This window comes from Rana temporaria, chromosome 5 (genome assembly GCF_905171775.1).
Source record: "Rana temporaria chromosome 5, aRanTem1.1, whole genome shotgun sequence".
Taxonomy (NCBI): Eukaryota; Metazoa; Chordata; class Amphibia; order Anura; family Ranidae; genus Rana; species Rana temporaria.
In genome coordinates this window covers 235,946,959-235,970,065 of record NC_053493.1, presented here as the reverse complement: position 1 = coordinate 235,970,065, position 23,107 = coordinate 235,946,959, and the positions used below count along the sequence as shown (strand labels likewise).

Genomic DNA, 23,107 nt, shown 5'->3' with positions numbered 1-23,107 from the left:
TGGGAAGAAGAGGTTTCAGGGCTTTTATTACAACCTGTTCACTGTTCCCATAAGAAAATGAGCAATCTGAGTTTTAAAAAAAAAGTATGAAAATCACATATACCGTATAGCTGAGTTTTTCAGCACTTTTTGTGTGTGCTGAAAATGCCCACCTTGACTAATACTCGTCAGCTTTTTGCGCCTAATCTCCCAGACTTTGGGGACCCCGTACCGGCCAGCCGTAGGTCCCATGGACCCCAATTGGCACACATATAGCCCCACTCTTCCTCGGGCCCCCCTTCCATAGACTCCCATTTTAAACGTAAGTCTTGTCATGGGCACAGTGAGGCATGAAGATGGACACCCTAGGCTTATCCTCTAGTCAACACGTTTTCCCATTTTTTTTTTTTTTGTGGTAAAATTGGGTGCCTCAGCTTATATATTTGGCTTGCCTTATACTCAAGTATATACAGTAATTTTCTTTTTTTTTTTTAAGTCCTACTTGTCTAGATAAATGCAGCGTCAATCCAATGCTGCATGTGTCCCCTGCCAGCTCTAACACTGAGAGCCGATCGCTCGGTTCTTAGAGCTCCCTGAGCAGAGAGCTGGTGACTGTCAGTCACCAGATTTCTGCTCTGCCCACCCCACGCGTTAACTGGAGTGCTGTGCTGTGGAGGGGATGGGAGCGACAGGCTCACGCTCACAGCGGCTCACTAAGAGGCTGTGCTGGTCCTGGCATATGGGTGGATCCCGACCATATGGTGTCAGGATCTTGCCTGTACCGGCTCTGAAACGTCAGCAGACAACTGTCTGCTGAAAATGGGTCACAGGAGTGTAGTTCGTTCTGCACTTCTGTGATCAACAGGAGAAGTACAGCCAAACAAGCTTTGGCTGTATCTCTCCTTTTTTAAGACATTCTGTATGGAATCCAGTCAGTCATTGCTTCCCTCTACCAGGGCGATTTTGTGGGCTCTCTGCACATAAAGGATGTGTACTTGCACATCCCCTGTCTTTCTAGCACATCAGTGCTGACAGCAATTTGTTGTGGGCACGTACATTTTCCAGTTTTGTGACTCTATTTGGCCTGTCTCTTGTACCTCAGATTTCACCAAGTTGTCAGCCCCGATTCTTGCTCTGCTTTGATTTTGGAGCATCCACTGTGTGTGATATATGGATGACCACCTTCTGAGAAGACAGTATGTGCATGTTCTATCAACCAATGTCTGACAGACTGGGCAGATCCTTCAGAGATTTGAGTAGATGATACTAATTCTTCAGAAGTTGTCGATGCAACCATGTTGTCATTTTGGAGTATTTGCGCATGCTCCTGGGTAGAACCCTGTCTAAGTTTTTCTTCATGACAAACTTTAGACTCTTCCTTGCTCAGCCAGGAGCCAGCTAAATCAGTTTTTTTTCCATAAGGTATCTGGGCTTGACAATGCCTCCTTTTTTGAAAAGCTGTCCCTAATGCCCAATATCATTCATGACTGCTCAGTCTCTGGCTCGCTGCATTCTAAACTGGACCTCCAAAACCAGGGACTTCCTTTTTGCTTGATGGCTCACACTTTCGGAGCTGTAAACGGCAAATCCTTCCTTCTGATTGGTCTGGAGGGTTTTCAAAACAAATGCTAGCCTGTCAGGCGGAAGTGGAGGCCTTATACTTGATTTGGAAAAGATCTTCCAATTACCATTATTTTGGAGTTCAAAGCTATTGTGTTATTGCCAGCACTGGACCTCTTAAATGTGCGGTCATCAGACCATGATTCATTCTCCACGGTGGTGGCCCATATCTGGAAGAATCTGGAAGTCTTGCAGCTATTTTAAATATCGGTGTAACCTAAAACCTGCTCAGAGAGGTGGATTCAGCTTTTTACTTTGTGTCTCTCTTGCAGGATGTACAGTATTCTTTTTTTACCAGACTCTGTGCATGTGTACTTTCCTCTGGCCTTTTTTTCTCATTGAGAAGATTTTGTTGTTGACTGAACCCAGCTGGGGGTATGCTTGATGATGGAAACATTAGGCTGCATTGGTTCAGATCATATTATACTGACTGAAAAATATTTATTCGAACAACAAAGAATAAATAAAGAAAGTAGATGCTGTACAATGCACACCAGTTATCTGTAGCAAAGGTGTAAAATGGGACTTTTCAGCTGTTTTTATTTGCTTGTGTGGGGCCTTTTTTTTTTATGTGCAAATGTTTTCTTTAACTGAATAAAGGAAATGTTATGGTCTCATACATTTTCATTTTAGAACTTCAGCATTGTGATGGCAATACAAACATTAGTTATATTTGACTATATAATATATGCTTACTTGAAAAATCTGTGTTGCAATTGCTGCCTGTCTGCTGGCCATATTTTTCAACAACTTCCTGGATGCCCTATATGCTTTGCAGCCTCTTCTCTGCTGTTTTACTTTGTTTCTAAGGCCTACAAATCCCATGTTGCCTTGATTACAACGAGCAGCATTTCATGTACTGACTGGCTCCTAAAACTGCTCCTTAACATCCTCTGTAGTTCAGAAGGCAGGCTCTGTGAAATATGTGACACATTAGTGCCTACTTACAGGGCATAGTGAATACGTGTCACAGAATTCAAGGAAATGTGTGGGAATCTTCACAAAGTAGGTTTACAAACTTCAAGATCATTCAGATTAAGGCTTCATGTACACCGGATGTTGTTCAACCTCTCCTGAACGATTTAACTTGACAGCTAGAAACCAGTGTCTAAAAACTGCGGTTTACCCGCGCTTGTGTCTAGAAGCATTTGGAAAATAAATATATATATATAAAATAAATTTAAATACCTTTTTTTTTTTTTTGCTCAAATGAAAAATGTCTCTAAACAAAAGCTGCAGCGTTTGGCGCTTCAACTGCCTCTAAACACAGTTTCTGATAGCATTTTTTTTTTTTTTGTTCAAGAAAAGGCCTCTAAACACAACTGCTTAGAAACGACTATAAACGACCCTGTGTACATGTACTGATAAGATAACAGAGGAAAGTTCAGGAGCAGTTGAAAAAAATGCCCAACTGCTCCTAAATGTCCATTTACCAGCAGCAGTGTACATGAGGCCTTAAAGGAGTAGGATAGAAATGTTTGAAATACAATGTGGACATGAATAAACAGTCATATTGGATACCAAATCTATTGATCTATATCTGGCTGAGAAATTTCTCACTAAAACGGTTTGTCTCTCTGCGTTTGTGGGTTTCATAAGCAAAACCTTTTTTTGTTTGTTTTCTTTCCCCCAACCCCACCCCCCCCTCTCCTGTTTAGGTGGAAGAAGTTAAAAAACATCAACACTGTTTGGCTTTCAGTTCATCAGGACCCCAGAGTCAAACATACCATGTTTGTTTTGATACATTCACAGACTACTTGAGGTGGCTGCGACAAGCCTCAAAGGTAACTTTTCTTATTCTGTAATTTCAGTTCCTAAAATATTTGAGCTGAAATTCCCCTGAAAGCAAAAATAGTGTGTGTGTAATAATAATAAAAAAAATATATATTAATATATTAGTATACATGTGTGTGTGTGTGTGTGTGTGTGTATGAATGTATGTATATGTGTGTGTGTATATATATATATATATATATATATATATATATACATACATACATACATACATACATACATACATACATACATACATACATACATACATACATACATACATACATACATACATACATACATACATACATACATTATCAGTGTGTGTATATATATACTTACAGAACATTATTGAAATGTCATTTTTAATGCAGTTCTTTTTACTGTGACAGTGTGAGTAGTGCAATTGGAGTAAATGGACCCAAAGTCTTTCAGACACCTATGTAAATAATCCCCTCTGCCTGATTGGCAATTTGTGCTTGGTCATTGAAATTATTATGCTGTGCAAACATGTCTAATGAAGCATTGGGTAGGAAGTATTCAAACTGTAGCCTGAACTATATCCATTGGAGACATGTACCTCATTCATTTTCACATTTTGAATAAACTCCCTTTCTAATGCAAAAGGAGACCAAGTATTCAGGGAATATTTGAAGTGCATAGCCAAACAAAAGAGGCTTTACAGTCCCCTCAGAAGGTTTATATTGTGACTTATCTGTGTTTTATGGGCAGCTTGTTTTTTTGCAGCGTGGTAAAACTAAAATTAAACATTTGTAGAGGTTATCGCTGAAGTAACATAATGTCAAAATGCATCAACCTTTTTTTTTTTTTTCATTTAATTAAAATACAAATCTGTTTGAATATCTATGCTGTGCTAGAAAAAATATGAATGTGTAACATGTAATACCATATCCAAAAATTTGTATCTGGAAAAATCATGTAAAAACGCACTGAAATACCACGTTATAAAATGTATACCACTAAATATGAATAACCAAACCTAAATCTCTGCAGCTAACCGTGCTGAAGCAAACCAAGCTGTGTGAATATGCATTCACAGAAAAAGCCACCACCTTTATGCCCTTTTGGTCATTCTGTCACCTTTTTTGAAGTATGATCATGCACATTTTAGAACCTAAATCCCCGGGTTGCAGTGGATGGAATGAATATTGATGAAATAGAACTCCTGGAATTTCCCACATGTATCTTCAGCAAATTAACTCAAACTTCAGACCAGCCAGTGCGAGCAAATCACCATACTCCAATTACTGGGATTATTAATGGTTTCTAGGCTAAAAAATAAATAAAATTAAAATTAGTGCTCACTACTATATAACTGTATTAAAAGAAAAGTTAAGATCGCACTCCTATGTAATGCTGCATTTAAATCCTATTAAGTGGCCCTGCTGCACTGAGTAGGGGTTGTGTGTCTCACTGGATGGATAAGAACTTTCAGCTGGCCTCCCCTCTCCTCACTAGCTCAAAGTTCTGCCCAACATGTTTTAGCACTCCTGACATCAGGGACACAGGACTGATGCCATGTCCCTGAGGTCATTGACAAAACATGTTGGCTCAGTGCCTAAATGTGGTACATCGGCTTGGTTGGTGTGTTTTTGTGCGTAGGGAAATGCCTTACAAGGATGCAGCCAATTTTGGTCCATAACTGAATCTCTTCCTTGGCTTAGAATATCTCCCTCTCCCTATATATGGCAGAAGTAACTATTGCAACCAGACAAAAATGATATAGCCCTTGTATTGCACTACAGATAACATTTGCACACATCTGGTTCAGTATGGAGAAATTGCACATCCATATTTTCCCTAGATTTAATTACCTTCTTCAACTGACACTTCTATCAAGACCTGTCTGCTTGCTGCCTTCATGGCTCATTGTCAATTTCTTGAACAGTGACGCTTGGGCACACCTTGAAACACCATAGTTGTGGGGCTGACCTGCAATTTGCTTCAGGGACTGGATCCTGCGCTTGACGCCCACCTTCTGGTGCAACATGTGTAGTTGGCCACAGAGTGCTACAGGTCCAGGGCCGTAATCCATCCCTGTGGCACCCAGACCCTGAAGACTCCTGAGGATACGCCCACTGTGAGGGAAACCTGGACTCTGGATAGAACCAGCAACGTGGAAAAACATAACAAAGGGTTTCCCTCTACCCTTTTACTTGCTGGTTCATGGCTTGCATGTCTCGATTGCTCTGTAGAGTATATACTACATCTTTATTCTACAAGACATACTGCAGTGCTATGCACATTTGTAAGGGGCTTTACACTGTTCGTGCCATTCCCTCAATTGTCTCGCTGTTTTGCATAATGGATTAACGTTATTGCACCACTTTCCTGTTCAAATTTGCCAGCTCTTCTCCACCCCACCATCCGGAAGTTCCATTGGACTTGTAAGGTAGTGTACTTCCAGGTGCCATTTTTGCTTATTAATGCAAGCTGATTGTTTACAACGCCACCTGTTGCTCAATTCCAAGCTGAAACTGTTGCTGTAACTCCGTTGGCACCAGGGTTACAGCATATCCTTCATGTCAGACACATCGAAGCCCCTTAAATTGTAAGTTCACCTTCAAGGAAAATAAATGCATATATTTTTTGCAGGAAGAGGGGCATTTATTCATAATTTTTTCCCCCCCTACAGGAGCTTGCAAAGCATTGCACTCACAATCAGTGGATCGTGGGTGCAATGTCTGATTCCTTCAGCTACTTCTCTAGCTTTCTGCCCATATCTCCTTCAGCTTTCTAACTGAAAGCCAGTATGGAAGTATCCAAGAACTAGGAGTGAGCTGATCAGGGAACTCTTAGTCAATTGAGAACTACAAGCCATCTCGTGGGGTGAGGGGAGAATAGGGAATATGCTGGAACATGTAGCATGTTGCACCCTAAATATGGACAAAACATGTTCTAAGGGTGTACAAGGTCTTTGGTCTGTTCTGTGAGTACCATGCAAGGAGGATTATAGGTGCTTGGGAGCAAGAACACCTGCAGCAAACAGCTGCCAGTAAATCTGCTGCAGGCCCAAAAGAAACGTCAAGTTTTTCTTTCAAGTTTCTAGTAGTTTCCCTGCTCCAGAGCAAGGTCCAGCACCGATACCACTCCAGCTACCTTACATAGACATTAGCAGTGATCTGTCTAACAAGGCAAAAGTAAGAGTCTGATTTATTCCAGAGGCTATTGCCACTTCTGGAATTGTGAGGCGCTATCAAATGCAAGCACGATTTTGCCTTGCCTCTGATTATAACTCTGCTCGAAACAATAGATTTGATACACTTGCAGCATCACAAAGTAGAGGGATGTGCACTTTCTGCCTGAGGCGTCTCGAGTTTTCTCTCCTCCACTATTTTTAAGAAAATTACTTGCCTCTCACCAAATATTCATTGATTGAGGCAGTTTGTACTAGGCTGTGGGTAGATAAGCCTAGTGGTACAGTACATTTCTGTTGAAAGTCCTTTCCCATTTTAGATCAGGTAAGTTGGGTCGTATATAATTCTCCTCAGAGTATGTTTATTTCCCCCTCTTGATAATACATTGTTCTCAGAGAGGTTATTTCCCCCCTCTTGATAATTTCTTGCAAGTTATGGATGCTGAAATATAGCAAAAAATGGTCGTAATGCTGTCCCCTACCATCCCTATTGAGTGCACCCCTTCTTTTAAAGAGTTGGTAGATAACCGTTTTGGAGGCTTTTTCTAAAAACGTCTGTCGGTGGGTTTTTCAGCTGCTGTCACCTTGGCGATTGCCCAAATTATGTATCTAGTCCAGAGTACTTATTGATTAGCTTTCTTCTGTGATCGATGATCCAAATCTTTTCTCCTTAAGAACTAGCAGAATTTGTCTCTGTGTAACGTTGTCTGTGCAACAGAAACCAGTCTAATGGCTGGGCTCTGTCGAAAGGCTGCTGGATAAACGGCATTCTATCAGAATACGCAGGAGAGATCCTTGCATCCATATTGCTTGTGTGGGTCTGGGCATCTGACCCCCCCCCCCCCCTTTTCCTTTTTCCTCCTTTAACCTGGTGAATGAAGGGGAAAAAAAATGCTTGTATACCCTGCTATAGAGATAAAAAAAAAAATATTTTCTCTAAATATCATGCTGTGCTGCCCTGCCCAATTCACATCCTCTTACAAATGGACTTTTCTTTTACACAGAGTACTTTATTTGCCTTTTCATATCTCTCGCCTAGGCAAGAATTCCTCACCCCTTGTGCGTGCTCAGATGTGCCACAGGTCTCGGGTCCCTGAGAGCGTCCTGCAGCATACCTGTGCATTCTTTTTTACTCTGCATCAGATGAAGTTCTCCTTTAGCTTTTCTAGAAGTACAATTCTTAATTGCTGCCCTCTCCTTGCTTCTCTAGTTTCTCCCAGTTTCTACTCGATTTGGGACAGATTTCTTAACTCCAACAGGCTTTCAAATCCCCCCCCCTTTTTTTTTGTAACCACTTGTCCACCAGGCCTATTTTGGCACGTCTCTCCTTCATGTAAAAATCACAATTTTTTTTTTTTTGCTAGAAAATTAATCAGAACCCCCAAACATTATATATGTATATATTTTTTTTTAAGCAGACACCCAAGGGAATAAAATGGCGGTCATTGCAACTTTTTTTTCTCGCACAGTATTTGCGCAATAATTTTTCAAACGCCTTTTTTTGGGAAAACAAACGGTTTCATGAATTAAAAAATAACAAAACAGTAAAGTTAGCCCATTTTTTTTTGTATAATGTGAAAGATGATGTTACGCCGAGTAAATATTAACCTAACATGTCAGGCTTTAAAATTGTGCACACTCATGGAATGGCGCCAAACTTCGGTACTTAATCTCCATAGGTGATGCTTTAACATTTTTTACAGGTTACTATTTTCGAGTTAGAGGAGGTCTAGTGCTAGAATTGTTGCACACGCTCTAACGCACGCGACGATACCTCACATGTGGGGTTTGAACGGCATTTACATATGTGGGCGGGACTTGCATGCATGTTCGCTTCTGCGTGCGAGATAACGGGGACAGGGGCATTTTGAAGAAAATATTCTTTTAATTTTATTTTTATTTTACTTAATTTTGTTTATTTTTACACTTTTTTTTATCACTTTTTTTTTTTCTTATTACAAGGTATGTAAACATCCCTTGTAATGGGAATCCGTGTGACAGGTCCTCTTTATGGAGAGATGTGGGTTCAATAAGACCCCACATCTTTCCTCCAGGCTTACAAGCATGAAATCGGTAAGAAAAAATCACCGATCACATGCCGACAGCCGCGATTGCGGCTTTGTTTACTTCCGGGCGTGACGTCATAACGTCACACCCGGGCCTCCGACGGTCATAGAGATGACTGGTGACCATCTAGTCACCAGTCATCTCTTTGCTTTCCAGGCAGCGCCGACCGTTTCACTCTCCGGGCCCTCGATGGCGGCGGGAGGGGGGGGCGTCCCCTCCCGCTGCCTATAAGAACAATCAAGTGGCGGAACCGCTCCTTTGATCGTTCTTATCGTGCACAGAATTGGCGGCTGAAGATGGCGATATCTGAATGATGCCTGTAGCTGCACCCAACATTCAGATATCACTGCACAAAGTCGAGGATGTCATATGACGTCCTCCGGTGGACAAGTGGTTAAGGCTTGCATACAGCATTGCTCAAGATGCATTCCCACAGGGCACCCTCAGACTCCTGTAGATTTGCATTCAAATTTGATGCCAGAGATTTTCTTCCCTTCCATCAAGAGCATTTTGTGCGTTATCCTCTAAACACTGAATTCTCTCATTCAAAACCACCACTGCTCTCCATACTCCCCAAGGCCACTTTCACACAGGTGCCTCCGTGAAGCGGAATCCACTTGTTCAGCAGGGGATCTCTGCTGGTTCCCGCTATGCAGAGCGGTCACAGCCCACTCTCCTCTATGGGGCAATCGGATGGAAACAGACCCCCTGTCAGTTTCCATCCGACTCCCCCTAGACAGATGAGTAATAGGACCACCATACGCCTGTTTTTGGTGGACAGGATTGGATGGCGCGGGGTGTCGGCGGACGTCTCCGTTGACATCCGCCATGCCATAGAAGAGACTGGAGCGTTTAATCAGGTCTGCCTGAAAAATTGACAGGCGGCACCTGGTCGCCCATGTGAAAGGGGCCTAAAGACTTTCCTACACTCTATACATGCAGACACACATATTGTCTGGGTAATGTCTCTGCAGGGACCATCTGAGCATGACAAGCTGGTCTGATAAATCAATTTTTTTTATTTTTCTTGAGATCCATTGCCCTGTTTGAGATGATGATGATTTTTTTTTTTATTATTATTATTATTTGTGGATTTTCCTGAAGACCATGCAACAAGATAATTATTTTCTCTCGTGCAGCCAGTACCTAATACACTCTGCTCGAGGAGGTTATTTACACGAACTGGAACCTGGCTACCCAGTTTTTACATATGAACACTCAGGCCTTATATTGAGCTCCAATGCATCTTTTTTCCATCCCTTCCACAGCTGCAGCTTGGCCTTTGCCAATTCCAGGATAAGGTGCTTTGTCAAGTTTGTCGGATGGGTCCCTGTGTTGTCCACCACCGCTTCGGCACTTTCCTCTGTAGCCCTGCGGATGGATGACGGCCCATTAAATTTCATAATATCCTAACTACCCAGATTTTCCCTATGTTCGCGCATACCATCCTTTGGATGCAACCCTTTACAGCCTCATTTGGGCACAAGATGCATTTCCTCCTGCCTGGTAATCTTTTGCTCCACCTATTAGTATAAAAAAAAAAAACTGTCCATACTTGTGGCATTTTCTTTATAACCCTGTAGTTCCTGGTTGAAGTTTTTTTTTTGATACCTTGTAAAACTGTCTACTACACTCCATGTTACATTCTGGGACTCCTGCTGGGCCTCATGACCATTGGATCCAGCCATTTTAAATGGAGGGATATCCTTCTGGTGGGAAACTCATAAAATTCAATCCTCCTTTTTGTGTTCCCATCAGCAGTTGTAACCTACCTTGAGATCCTCTTCCACTTGGGTACAGGGTAGACCAGTGTTCTGCTTTACCTCCCATGTTGGTTTTCCTGCCCTGCCGCCCAACACAGCATTTCATCAATAATCCCCATGGGAGTTGGGCATCAGGTATGTCACCTGTGGCTTATACCATGTTCAGTCCCCACCATTGTTCCTGCATTGAGGTGTTTCGGTTAAGTTTGTTTTGGGCCCCTTTTGCCACTTTCCTTGATTCGCTGTCTTGTAGCACACTTGATTTGTTTGTGGTCACCCTATAGTTTCTGAATAGATTCCTATGTCTTTTTACAGTAATGATATAGATCAGGGGAATTTTTACATACCTGCTTGACATAATGCTCTATAATTTGATTATGGCCTGTACTGTATTCCAAGATGCAGAATTTACAGGTACAAATTCCTATATCCTATTCATTCTGAAAGTCAAAATTCTTGTTTTCTTCTTGGTAGATCTAGACCAGGGGTGTCGAACTCCATTTCATTGTGGGCCGCATCAGCATTGATTGCCCTCAAAAGAGCCTGTTGTATCTGTAAGATGAGATGTCTAGCGCATGCCCTCCCCTTTTACATTAGATATCCCCCCACCATCAGAAGTTGAGTCCCTCACTCTTTTACATCACAGTGCACCCCCCTTCCTTATGTTGCTACTGGGAAGAAGCTGGATGCATTGCTTGAAAGCAGAAAGTAAGGGTCTGGAGGAGGACCAGAGAAGGGCTGGAGCTCTCCTGCAGCTACTGGAGAGGTGTGAGGGCCACATGAAACGGCCCAGAGGGCTGGATTCGGCCCGTGGGTTTTGTGTTTGACACCTGTGATCTAGACCCTAACTTTGTAAACAAATCTTCTAAAAACACACTGTAACATAAACCATTTTTGCCAAGGGTGTGTGTTTTTTTTTTTTTTTTGCCTCGGTGAAATGTTTTCACTCCTCCTTTTTGAATGTCAGTGCCCTTGATCTGCTTTGCTTCCATGTTTAAGCAATTCCCTGTCTACATGCACACAATTTCCCAAACTGACAATTGGTGTAATCTGTTCAACAAATGACATGATTGCATTGTTTTGACTATATGTAGGCAGACTTTTTTTTTCTTCTGGTGTATTTAGCACCAGAAAGACCCTTCAAGTTACCTTTTTGCTCAGACCAGAAATGCTGTTTTTCTTTTCCCTGGTTCACATTTATTTTAAGACGTTTCAAGTCTTTGACCAGAATGAATGGAATGTTCTTATATCGGAGAAGAAATTGCAGGTTGCTGTTCTAAAACGCACAGTGGGATTACTGAAGCTGAATTTAAGTTGGATTAGTGGCATGAGCACCAATATACTTTTAATTCCATGCTGATGTCTAACCATTCCATTTCATTGTTTCACTTTCCATTTTTTTTTTTTGGTTCTTTTTATTACTGTCGTGTCTCGAACACTCAGTGAACATCCTAAACTGCTATACACAAAGCAAAGAATAAAAGCCTATGCATAACACTGCCTACTTGGAGTAACAGCAGACATAATCTTAATACATAAATGTATACAACCGTGCCCAACTACCTCCATATATACAAGCCTTGTCCAGCAGGCATATATATATATATATATATATATATATATATATATATATATATATATATATATATATATATATATATATATATATATATATATATATATATATACAAATTTTTACCTGGGGTGCCCAAACTTTCGATCCCATCCAGTGGGGATCGAAAGTTTAGGCACCCCAGGTAAAAATTTGTATTAATGTGCATAACAAAGCCAAGGAAAGATGGAAAAATCTCCAAAAATCATCAAATTACAGATTAGACATTCTTATAATATGTCAAAAAGTTAGATTTTATTTCCATCATTTACACTTTCAAAATTACAGAAAACAAAAAAAAATGGCATCTGCAAAAGTTTGGGCACCCTGCAGAATTTATAGCATGCACTGCCCCCTTTGCAAAGCTGAGACCTGCGAGTGTCATGGATTGTTCTCAATCATCGTCTGGGAAGACCAGGTGATGTCAATCTCAAAGGTTTTAAATGCCCAGACTCATCTGACCTTGCCCCAACAATCAGCACCACGGGTTCTTCTAAGCAGTTGTCTAGAAAACTGAAACTGAAAATATTTGACGCTCACAAAGCTGGAGAAGTCTATAAGAAGATGGCAAAGCATTTTCAGATGTCAATATCCTCTGTTTGGAATGTAATTAAGAAATGGCAGTCATCAGGAACAGTGGAAGTTAAAGCAAGATCTGGAAGACCAAGAAAAATATCAGACAGAACAGCTCGCAGGATTGTGAGAAAAGCAATTCAAAACCCACGTTTGACTGCACGATACCTCCAGAAAGATCTGGCAGATACTGGATTTGTGGTACACTATTCCACTAAAAAGAATATATAAAGAGATACTTGTACAAATATGGTCTTCATGGAAGAGTCATCAGAAGAAAACCTCTTCTACTTCCTCGCCACAAAAATCAGCGTTTGAACTTTGCAAATGAACATATAGACAAGCCTGATGCATTTTGGAAACAAGTTCTGTGGACCGATGAGGTTAAAATATAACTTTTTGGCAGGAATGAGCAAAGGTACGTTTGGAGAAGAAAGGGCACAGAATTTAATGAAAAGAACCTCTGTCCAACTGTTAAAAATGGGGGTGGATCAATCATGATTTGGGGTTGTATTGCAGGGAACATTTCACGAGTAGAAGGAAAAATGGATTCAATAAAATTTCAGCAAATTTTGGATGGTAACTTGATGCCATCTGTGAAAAAGCTGAAGTTAAAGAGGATGGCTTCTACATATGGATAATGATCCTAAACACACCTCAAAATCCACGGGGGATTACATCAAGAGGCGTAAACTGAAGGTTTTGCCATGGCCTTCACAATCTCCTGACCTCAACATAATAGAAAATCTATGGATATTAAAAGAGCAGTGCGTGACAGACAGCCCAGAAATCTCAAAGAACTGGAAGACTTTTGTAAGGAAGAATGGGCAAAGATACCTCAAACAAGAATTGAAAGACTATTGGCTGGCTACTAAAAGCGTTTACAAGCTGTGATACTTGCCAAAGGGGGCAGTACAAGATATTAACTCTGCAGGGTGCCCAAACTTTTGCGGACGCCATATTTTTTTCCCAGTAATTTTGAAAGTGTAAATGATGGAAATAAAATCTAACTTTTTTTGACATATTCTAAAAATGTGTAATCTGTAATGTGATGCTTTTTGGAGATTTTTCCATCTTTCCTTGGCTTCGTTTTGCTCTCTATCTTTATCTTTCTCATCCTCTGTGGCAAATAAGTAATGCTTGTATTGGCATGTCTTGTTTACTCTCCAGACCTGTGACTGGACCGTGAAAGGAGAGACAGAAGATTTAAGCTGGCCATAGATGGATCAAAATTTGACTGGGCGAATTTGGATCCATCTATGGGCAGGCTGGCTGTCTGGTAGTCTATCAATCCCTGCTGTGGGAATACAATGGCTAAGCGCGAGAGTTGAATGTGGATAAGGGACATCTGTTTTTCTTCAACCCACTGGTATTGCCTGCATTAGAATATCCTCTGTCTTTGGGATCTCTATACTCATTGACTTATTACTTGTTGGCCCTTGAAGTCTGCTGCATGACTGGCGCACACACACACCAGATTGAGATGCAAGCGGATATCACCAGGGAAAGATTTATGGTGCTAGATAGTACAGCAATCAATATTAACTTAAAAGCTCAAGTCCAGGAATTCATCAACTTTGCAAAAATAAATGCAGGCACACCATGACTTAAGTCAAATTAAGTGCATGTCACCTCTGGTACTTCCCTATTACTTATGACAAGTTTATTGCGCCCCCAGAGGACGCACTATGCCTGTGAAGGAGAGAAGCACATGCAGCAGCTATGACCACCCTTCCTGCCTGCTGCTTTTTCACAGAAGCCTTTGTATTGTATGAATGTGTACATAACAGGGAGGCTTCTGGAAATAGGCAGGAGGGGAGCAGCAGGCATAGCAGTTCCAGTGACTCTAGGTGGGGGCTGATCTCGGAAGGTTTTTTTTACCATAATGCATAAAATGCATTAAGGCACAAAGCCTGCATTTAGAATTGCTTTAAAACACTTCCTCCTCCCCAGGACTGTAGTACATGTCCTATGAAGCATTGCTCCTCGCACATTCTCATCCACAAGTTCTCAGGCACTGTGTTTTCCTGATATGTAAACAAACAATAAATGCAAAAATAAAATCCGTACCGGACCCTTATCCGAGCATGCAGCCTAGTAGGTCAGGAAAGGGAGAGCATAAGCGAGAACCCCCCCCCCCCTCCTGAACCATACCAGTCCACATGCCCTCAACATGGGGCGGGGGGTTTGTGCTTTGGGGCGCCCCCAAAGCTCTTTGCCCCCATGTTGATGGGGACAAGGGCCTCTTCCTGACAACCCTGTCCAGTGGTTGTTTGGATCTGCAAGTGGGGGGCTTATCGGAATCTGGAAGGGGGGCCCCCCATGTGAATGGGTATCGGGTAAAAGTAAAAAAAAAAAATGGAGCTGGTTTTTGACAAGTCCATTATTAATTGCTCTGAGCGGTCTCCACCTGGTGCCGTCTCTCCAGCTGCGGTTTTCCCCGCCACGGTTACCGGCAAAAAAAAGCCGTTCTGGGGCTTCCTCCATTGTGTTGTCACCTGCTGTCTGACATCTGTTTTTTATATAGCCATGGGGCGTTGCCATCACATGAGTCTCCCGGAGAGCCCGCCCCTGTGACATCAAGGGTGGACTCTCTAGGTGACATTGTATAGCCATGCCCCATGGCTATATAACAGATGTCAGGTGACAACACAACTGAGGAACACAGCCCCAGAACAGCGTTTTTTTTCCGGGTAACCGGCTGCGAGGAAGATGGCACTGGGAGAGACGTCGGTGGGAGAAGATGGCTCTGGGAGAGACTGCAGCTTTTTTTGGTGATTGGGTAGGGGTACCTGATACCCATTTACATAGGGGGGTGGGATCTGGGGGCACTCTATTTAAAGGGGCTTCCAGATTCCAATAAGTTCCAAAATAGGGTTTTCTTCCATCTTAAAAAAAAAAAAAAAAAAGAAGAGTTTAGCAGAGACTGATGTCGGTGGTAAATCATCCGCTAACGTCCGCTAGCCCATAGAGATCTCTGTCCGTTTTTCATCCAATGGATGGAAGAAAAACGGACATACGGAATCCCTGTGTAAAAAGACCATTCAGGTGAATCGGTTAGTCCTTAGTTTTACATGTTTCATTGCACCAAGGCGATCTCTATCAAGTGAATTGCAAGAGTGGTATAGTGTGGATTCTTAAAAATGTACATATGACATATGTCATAAGACAATGAGAATAGGTCAGTTTATTGAAAACAAGAATGCCGATGGTGAGGCTTTAGTAATACATACATGATTTGCCTTGAAGACTGGAAGATCCCTGTCAGCACAGTGCTAATGTTGCTTCTGCTGTGTATAGCCTAAGATTTTTCCTCTGTGGTCTTCTGAACTGGTTATTTATAGCTCAATATTCTAGGTTGCACATCTGTAGAACGATGTCTATATTATCGTTTTGTACTTTACTACTTTATTTTTTGAGCTTGAAGGATTTTGATCTTTTCATGGATACCTGTTCATGGATGGAAAGCTTTCTGTTTCTAGATACCCATTGCAATTATATTTTATAATAGACACTATTAAAAAAAAAAAAAAAAAATCTCAGCGCTAATTTGCCACCACCTTTAGATCTGCAGGGAGTCTGTTTCTTCTTTATCAGCAGTTTGTTGAAGATAAGCCATGTGTTCTAGACTCTACCATATTATCATTTAGAAATGTAATTCTAATTATGCTAATGAGTCCTGAATAATGGGAAATGCTAGGGTAAAGTGGTGATTACTAGAGTGCTTCACTTTGCCAGTTGTGCTCCATTATCGGATCAAAACAGCCAGAAGTCATCAGATAATAGAATAAATGCAGGCAATTTTCTTCCTCTGTCTGATTTTGGCACATTTTTCTTGTATATGCAAAGCCTTTTTCAATCCAAGCACTGCAAGTGTTCTGATTAAAATTGACAGCATGGCCTAGGTGATTTGTGTCCGCTTTTTGTAACCAGACCATTAACTTTACAATATTTTTTTGTCTTGTGCCTCTTCTTTTCCCACCACCTTTTGAGTGTGCTGATTTCTTTGAAAACAGAGTTTTACTAATGCAATTGTATGATACACTTGGTATTTCAACCCCTGTCAGGTTTTACTACTGTACAGGCCTCCGAGATTTTGCCTTAGTCACTGTCCCAGGGACAACCTTTTCACCTGGCAGGAAGTGATAATCTACAAAGGCAACATAAATGCAAGTAAATGATTTTCTTCTGTAGGGGAATCGTGGATCCTCTTAGGTAAAATCTGCAACAGAGAAAAACAATGAAAAGCTAATTTCTTGGCTATTAAAAGGTTACTTCAGAATACAAAATAAAGTGAAAATCACTCTAACAGAGTCTTTGAATAGGAATAAAACCTGAAAGGGATTCTCGCCCTTCCCTACCATACCAAACTTGTCAAAACCTAAATGCATAAAACCCTACATTTCTGTACTGTACTTTTTTTTTTTTAAATGTGACGATACTGATATTAAAATCATTTTTCACCAAGCTGTATAGTATTGTTTCCTTTGTGTGGGCAGGGAAAGCCCCTTGTGATGGTAATGCTATAGCTCCCTTCCTTTTGACACAAGGTGTCCTGTCTCTTCTGAATTTCCAGGTATATTACCATACAAAGATATTACTGGGCAGTGGCCCTGGTAACGGAGTGATGGTGGTTCTCGAAACCTAGAGACAACACAGCTCTAGGATTGTTTTTACATGAAAGCAGATCGTCTGCTGAAAAAACAATTCCAAGATGATGCCTAAAGCTGCAGGCATCATCCCAGCGACCTTGCCAGTACATTGCTGGTCCTTGTTGGGCATATATTGTAATGATGTATTTTTTTTTTCTTTTCATACAGCCTGTGGGCTGAACGAAAAAGAACCTAACCGATTCCTCTATTCACCTCGATTGATGTGGATGAAAGTGTGGTATGCCCACTATTAGAATATTCCGCCCTGCATCTACCCACTTCTAATGATGGGCATACATGCAATGATTTTTTTCATTGAGCCCATAGGATTCCTCCATTCACATCAGTCGATGTGGATGAAGAAATCGCTGCCAAGACAAGTAGAAAAAAATATATATGTCCAGCCCCTATGCTTCGGCATATATCCTCCTACAGTGCTGTAGTCACTGATTTATGTATGCTCCTCAAAGAGGGGGCGGAGGGGGAGAACGGGGCCGGGCAGGGGCACAGGGGGGGGGGGGGGGGGGGGGAAAGGGGAGGCCCCCAACAATAATCAGCAGCTCTCTGCTCCTCCACACTCACTGGAACGCTAAGCTGTGTAGAGGGGCAGGGGCTTAACCATCTCAGTCTTTCAGCAGCTCGCGGTGCCTGGCTTTCGGCGGATCCAGACTTCATTCCTGTGACTTGGTGCCTGGACTGTTTCCCAGTGATGCCGGCAGAGAGCAGACTTAAGAAAATGGTGACCCTTAGGAGAACAAACTTAGGCTGGACTTCTCCTTTTTAATGCAATAAAACGACAACCATTTTTGGCTTTTATTTTTTTTGCACTTTTTTGTAACTATAAGAAACTTTAAACATCCCAGGCTAGGGTCTCCCAAAATGCGAAAGCCATTTAACATCTTTCAAGACCCTGTGTGAAAGTGTGCCCTACACTGTGCTATGCTAATACTCCATTAGTGTGTGGTAGCGGACGGAAACCCTCATGGATGCAGACACCAGGCTTGCCAGGACAGGAGGGACAAAAATAGCGGGTGTCATGCCTATATCTGCATTTGCTACATACACTACATCTTTTTTGAGGTGCTCCTCTTGTACCAGTGACAACATATGGAAAATGCCTCTCATGCAGCCGGCTCAGTGCATCTGGATTGGGAAATTGGGCCATAGCACCTTCTGGTAACAAAAGGGCTGTGATCTCTTCCTGGAATTTTAGGAAGGATCCACTTCTTCCTAATACCTTGTATAGTACATGAGCGTTGAACAGAGCCGATGGTAATCCATAAGGGAAGCACAAATGAAGAGTGAAAATAACACCCGGATAAGTGACTCAGGAAGGGCCAAGTGAAAAGCACATAACTAAAAGTTACCTGGAACAGTGGATGGACAGCATGGTCCAATCAGGTGTCAAATGGTCAACAGAAGCCCAATAAATAGGCATGGTGAATAGTCCATATGAGTGCAATAGTGGAAGCCTGTAGGTGCACCGCAGACCAGCACCAACGCCACGCTGCGTGCTTAGGAGAGTAGGCGCCCACATAAGAGCGGATGACGCTCTCAAATAGGCGATTGACCCCCCCCCTCCGTAATGCACGCTGATGGTCTGCAACAAACTCCAGTACATGGCGTCAATAGTGATGTCACTCGTACGGCGTGTGGGCGTGGCGTCAACGTGCAGAGAGTACCAGCCCGTACTCCCATGTCAAAGAGAAAGTCAAGGGAGAAGGAAGGACCTGGTGCGCGTCGCAGCTCCCGAGAATGAATGAATGAACCACAGAAACCCCTGCATAACTCGATGGAGTGGGCTAACCCAAAAACATGATGGTAGCCCATAGGGCAGATGATGAATGTCACAGATGATAATAACACTATGTATAAATAGAAGGGTGTATGTGTTTCCATCCCTTAAACCGCATTTGAAAAGAAAATATATGATGGGACTTTCAATGAGGCAGTGGCTACTAATAGGCCACTGTCTCCATCCCTGATAGTTGTATATAGGCGGAAGGGGAAGGAAAACGGGGGTGTCTGCTAAAATAAACATATATGTTTGGTGGTTCTGAGTAATTTTCTAGCAAAGAAAAAATGAGTTTTACATGTAGAAGAGGAGTGCCAGAGTAGGCCTGGTATGAAAGTGGTTAAAAAAAAAAAAAAGGCATTTTAACGGTAGGCAAGATCATTAACTGAATCCGGAGAAGTTGGAGGTTGTTGGACTGGAGGGAATATAATTACAAATACCTACATTTTAAAATAAAAGTTTGCTAGTATTGTGCGTTCTATTTAAAATGACTATATCCATGCAAAAGTCTCAGCCTTTAGTTGTACTTTAATATAAACGATTTAGGCCCCTTTCACACTGGGGCGGGAGCGCCGTCGGCGGTAAAGCGCTGCTATTGTTAGCGGCGCTTTACCACCAAATTCGCGGCGCTATTCGGTCGCTAGCATGGCTGCTTTACCCCCCGCTAGCGGTTGAGAAAGGGTTAAAAACCACTGTAAAACGCCTCTGCAGAGCCACTTTGCCGGCATTATAGCTGCGGTGTCCCATTTATTTCAATGGGACAGGAGAGGTATACACACCCCTCCTTCACCGCTTCAAAGATGCGGCTAGCAGGACTTTTTTTTTTTTTTTTTACTGTCCTGCTAGTGTACCGCTCCAGTGTGAAAGCCCGCAGGGCTTTCACACTGGAGACACATCCATCGGTAGTTTCAGGTCGGTTTGAGCAATAGTGCCTGCAAAACGACCCAGTGTGAAAGGGGTCTAAAACTCCCTTCCCCCTCCACTCTTTTTATACAGCTTTGTGTCTGACTCCTAGTTAAAATACCCTGTATGTCCTACTTCTGGGTATATTTCTTAACCTCTTGACCACTGGGCACTTAAACCCCCTTCCTAACCAGACCAATTTTCAGCTTTCGGTGCTCTCACAATTTGAATGACAATTACTCAGTCATACAACATTGTACCCATATGAAATTTTTTTCCTTTTTTTTTACACAAATAGAGCTTTCTTTTTGTGGTATTTGATCACCGTTGGGTTTTTAATTTTTTGCGCTATAAAAGAAAGACTGAAAATTCTGTAAAAATAAATGTTTCCTGTTTCTGTCATATTTCTCACACACAGCATATGCATATTACAAATTACAGCCCAAAACACATTCTGCTATTCCTCCCGAGTATGGCGATACCACATGTGTGAGACTTTTACACAGCGTAGGCACATACAGAGGCCCAACATGCAGGGAGCACCTGCAGGCTTTCTGGAACACCCAGCCCAATTCTGACATTCCTCTCCTACATGTAAAAATCATCATTTGTTTGCTAGAAAATGACATAGAACCCCAAAACATTATATATGCTTTTTAGCAAAGACCCTAGAGAATACAATGGCGGTCATTACAACTTTTTATCTTGCACGGTACTTGCGCAGCAATTTCTCGAACGCGTTTTAAAAAAAAAAAGTTTTGTGCTTAAAAAAAAAAAAAACACAAAACGGTAAAGTTGGCCCAATGTTTTTGCATAATGTGAAAGATGCAGTTACGCCGAGTAAATAGATACCCAACATGTCACCCTTCAAAATTGCACACGCTCGTGGAATGGCGCCAAACTTTGCTACTTAAAAATCCCCATAGGCGACGCTTTAAATATTTTTACTGGTTATACGTTTTTAGTTAGAGGCGGTCTAGGGCCAAGATGATTGCTCTCGCTCTAACGTTCGCAGAGATACCTCACATGTGTAGCTTGAACACCGTTTTCATATGTGGGTGGGACTTGCATGTTCGTTGCTTCTGCATGCGAGGACACGGGGACAGGGGCGCTTTAAAAAAAAATAAAACATTTTATTGTTCATTTTACTTTATTTTAGTTTTACACTTTGTTCCCCAAAAATACATTTTTGATCACATTTATTCCTATTACAAGGAATGTAAACATCCCTTGTAATAGGAATTTGGCATGACAGGTCCTCTTTACAGTGAGATATGGGGTCAATAAGACCCCACATCTCACCTCTAGGCTGGGAAGCCTGAAATAAAAAAATTATCCTGGCTTCAATCGTAGCGGTATTGCGGAGTATTGGCAGAGTATTACGGGGTATTGGCAGAGTATTGGAGTATTGGTGGGGTATTGGAGTATTGCGGAGTATTGGCGGGGTATTGGCAGGAATATTGCACAGGGGTATTGCTGCAGAGTATTGCACAGGGAGGGATGGATGGCTGGATCTGTGACTGCATTTGTCACAGATCCAGCCACAGCAGCTGCTGCTGCCTCCGCTCTCCCCCCTCTCCTCGCCCCAGGGGGCGCGCGAGAGGAGGATTCTGGGAGGACGTCCCAGGGACGTTCTCCCAGAACAACTCGACCGTGCTGTAGTCGTCTTTCGGCTATGGCGCGGTCGTCAAGAGGTTAATGATATTTATTCTATATATTATATGTTTGATATGTTATATATTTTAACTTTTGCTAAACCCCTTATAGTAGTGATTATCTGCTTTTTTTTTTTTTGGTCTATAATGGGCTAGTCCTTATTCATTTATTTTTTTTTATTTTTTTTACCCAATCATGACAGGTGATGCAAAAAGCATGCTCCTCCTATGAAATGTCTTCGACAGCAATGTCTGTCTTGTATCAAGCTACATGCCTATGACAAGGGAGTCTGTAATGCATAATATTATATTACAGTCCTGTCTGAAAAAACAGAATTTAAGTCCTTTTTTTTTTTTTTTTTTTTTTTTTAAATACCATGTACCAGATTACACATTTTAACCGCTTTCCGGCTGCCACGCGCACTTTTACGTCGACAGAATGGCACGGCTGCGCAAATGGGTGTGTGTGTATATATGTCTTGAGAAAAGAGAAAATTACCCCTAGGGGCTTTGTGCTGCAGCAAAAAATGAAAACGTACCATGAAATAAAAAGTTATAAATTTATTAAATATAGAGTTCAAAAAGCCCCAAACAGTGGGGACTCAAGATATGAGCTTATAACAACAGAGGTTATACATAGCGAATAAAAACAGGGAATAGAACAAATACAGACATAGCATAACAGTACTGTGGAATATACAAAATACTATGGGCGAAAAAACACCCCTACGCGTTTCGACCTTTTGAAAGTAACGGTCTTCTTCAGGGAGTATTGGTTAGACGCTGCCATAGGTTCTATAAAAAGAATACATACAAAAAGATACATGCAAATGAGTGGAACATCATAACAACAGAACATGGGGAGGCCCGCCACCCACAGCCATATAAGTAGATGGCGGGATGCGGGTGTTCCTCCTGTAAATGTGGACTGATGTAAAAGGTACCATTGCCACTCACCCAGGGGCGTCCACTCGAAGGCGTAGATCCGGACCAGATGACCAATACCGCACCATCAAACTTCCCACGGGGGTATCAGGGGGGTGTAACAAGGGGGAGAGGAGCTCCCCTGGGTCAGTGTGGAAAAAGACTCCGAATTCCAAATCACCAACAGGAGAGGTACCGCCCGGGCCCACGAGAGGTCAACGGATAGCGCGCCGAAGGGTCGCGCCCCGAGGCGGGCCGGGGGGGGGGGGTAGGGGACCAGGGGGACGGAGGGGGGGGGGGACCGCCACCAAAGAGGGGGCGGAGGGGGAGAACGGGGCCGGGCAGGGAAGGGGCACGGGGGGGGGGGGGGGGGGGGGGAAGGGGAGGCCCCCAACAATAAAGCCGGGGATGGCAGATGGAAGCCAAAAGGGGTAAGGGCGAGCACCCGTAACCGGCTGGGCCAGGGGGGGGGGCCCCGCACCACCGCACGAAGCCGGGATGGGTAGGTTGGGGTGCGGTTAAGCACTTCCCTCCTTAAATTGCGATGAAGACCCTGTAAGAGAATACACACAAATATATATAAGACTAAAAAGTGTATCTGAAAATAGAAAACTATAAGAATGAAAGGGAAGAT

General features: G+C 42.4%; 1 protein-coding gene across 2 annotated transcripts in view; it reads left to right on the top strand.

Moving 5' to 3' along the window:
• Positions 1–23,107, top strand: part of PHLPP1 (PH domain and leucine rich repeat protein phosphatase 1) — a 190,022-nt gene that overhangs the window by 57,345 nt on the left and 109,570 nt on the right. Inside the window, exon 3 of one of the 2 annotated variants that reach the window (XM_040353599.1) lies at positions 3,258–3,383. The exons of the other annotated variant lie outside the window; for it this stretch is intronic. Coding sequence (XP_040209533.1) covers positions 3,258–3,383 — 126 coding nt within the window. The remainder of the gene's footprint in view (positions 1–3,257; positions 3,384–23,107) is intronic. 2 annotated transcript variants of the gene reach the window in all.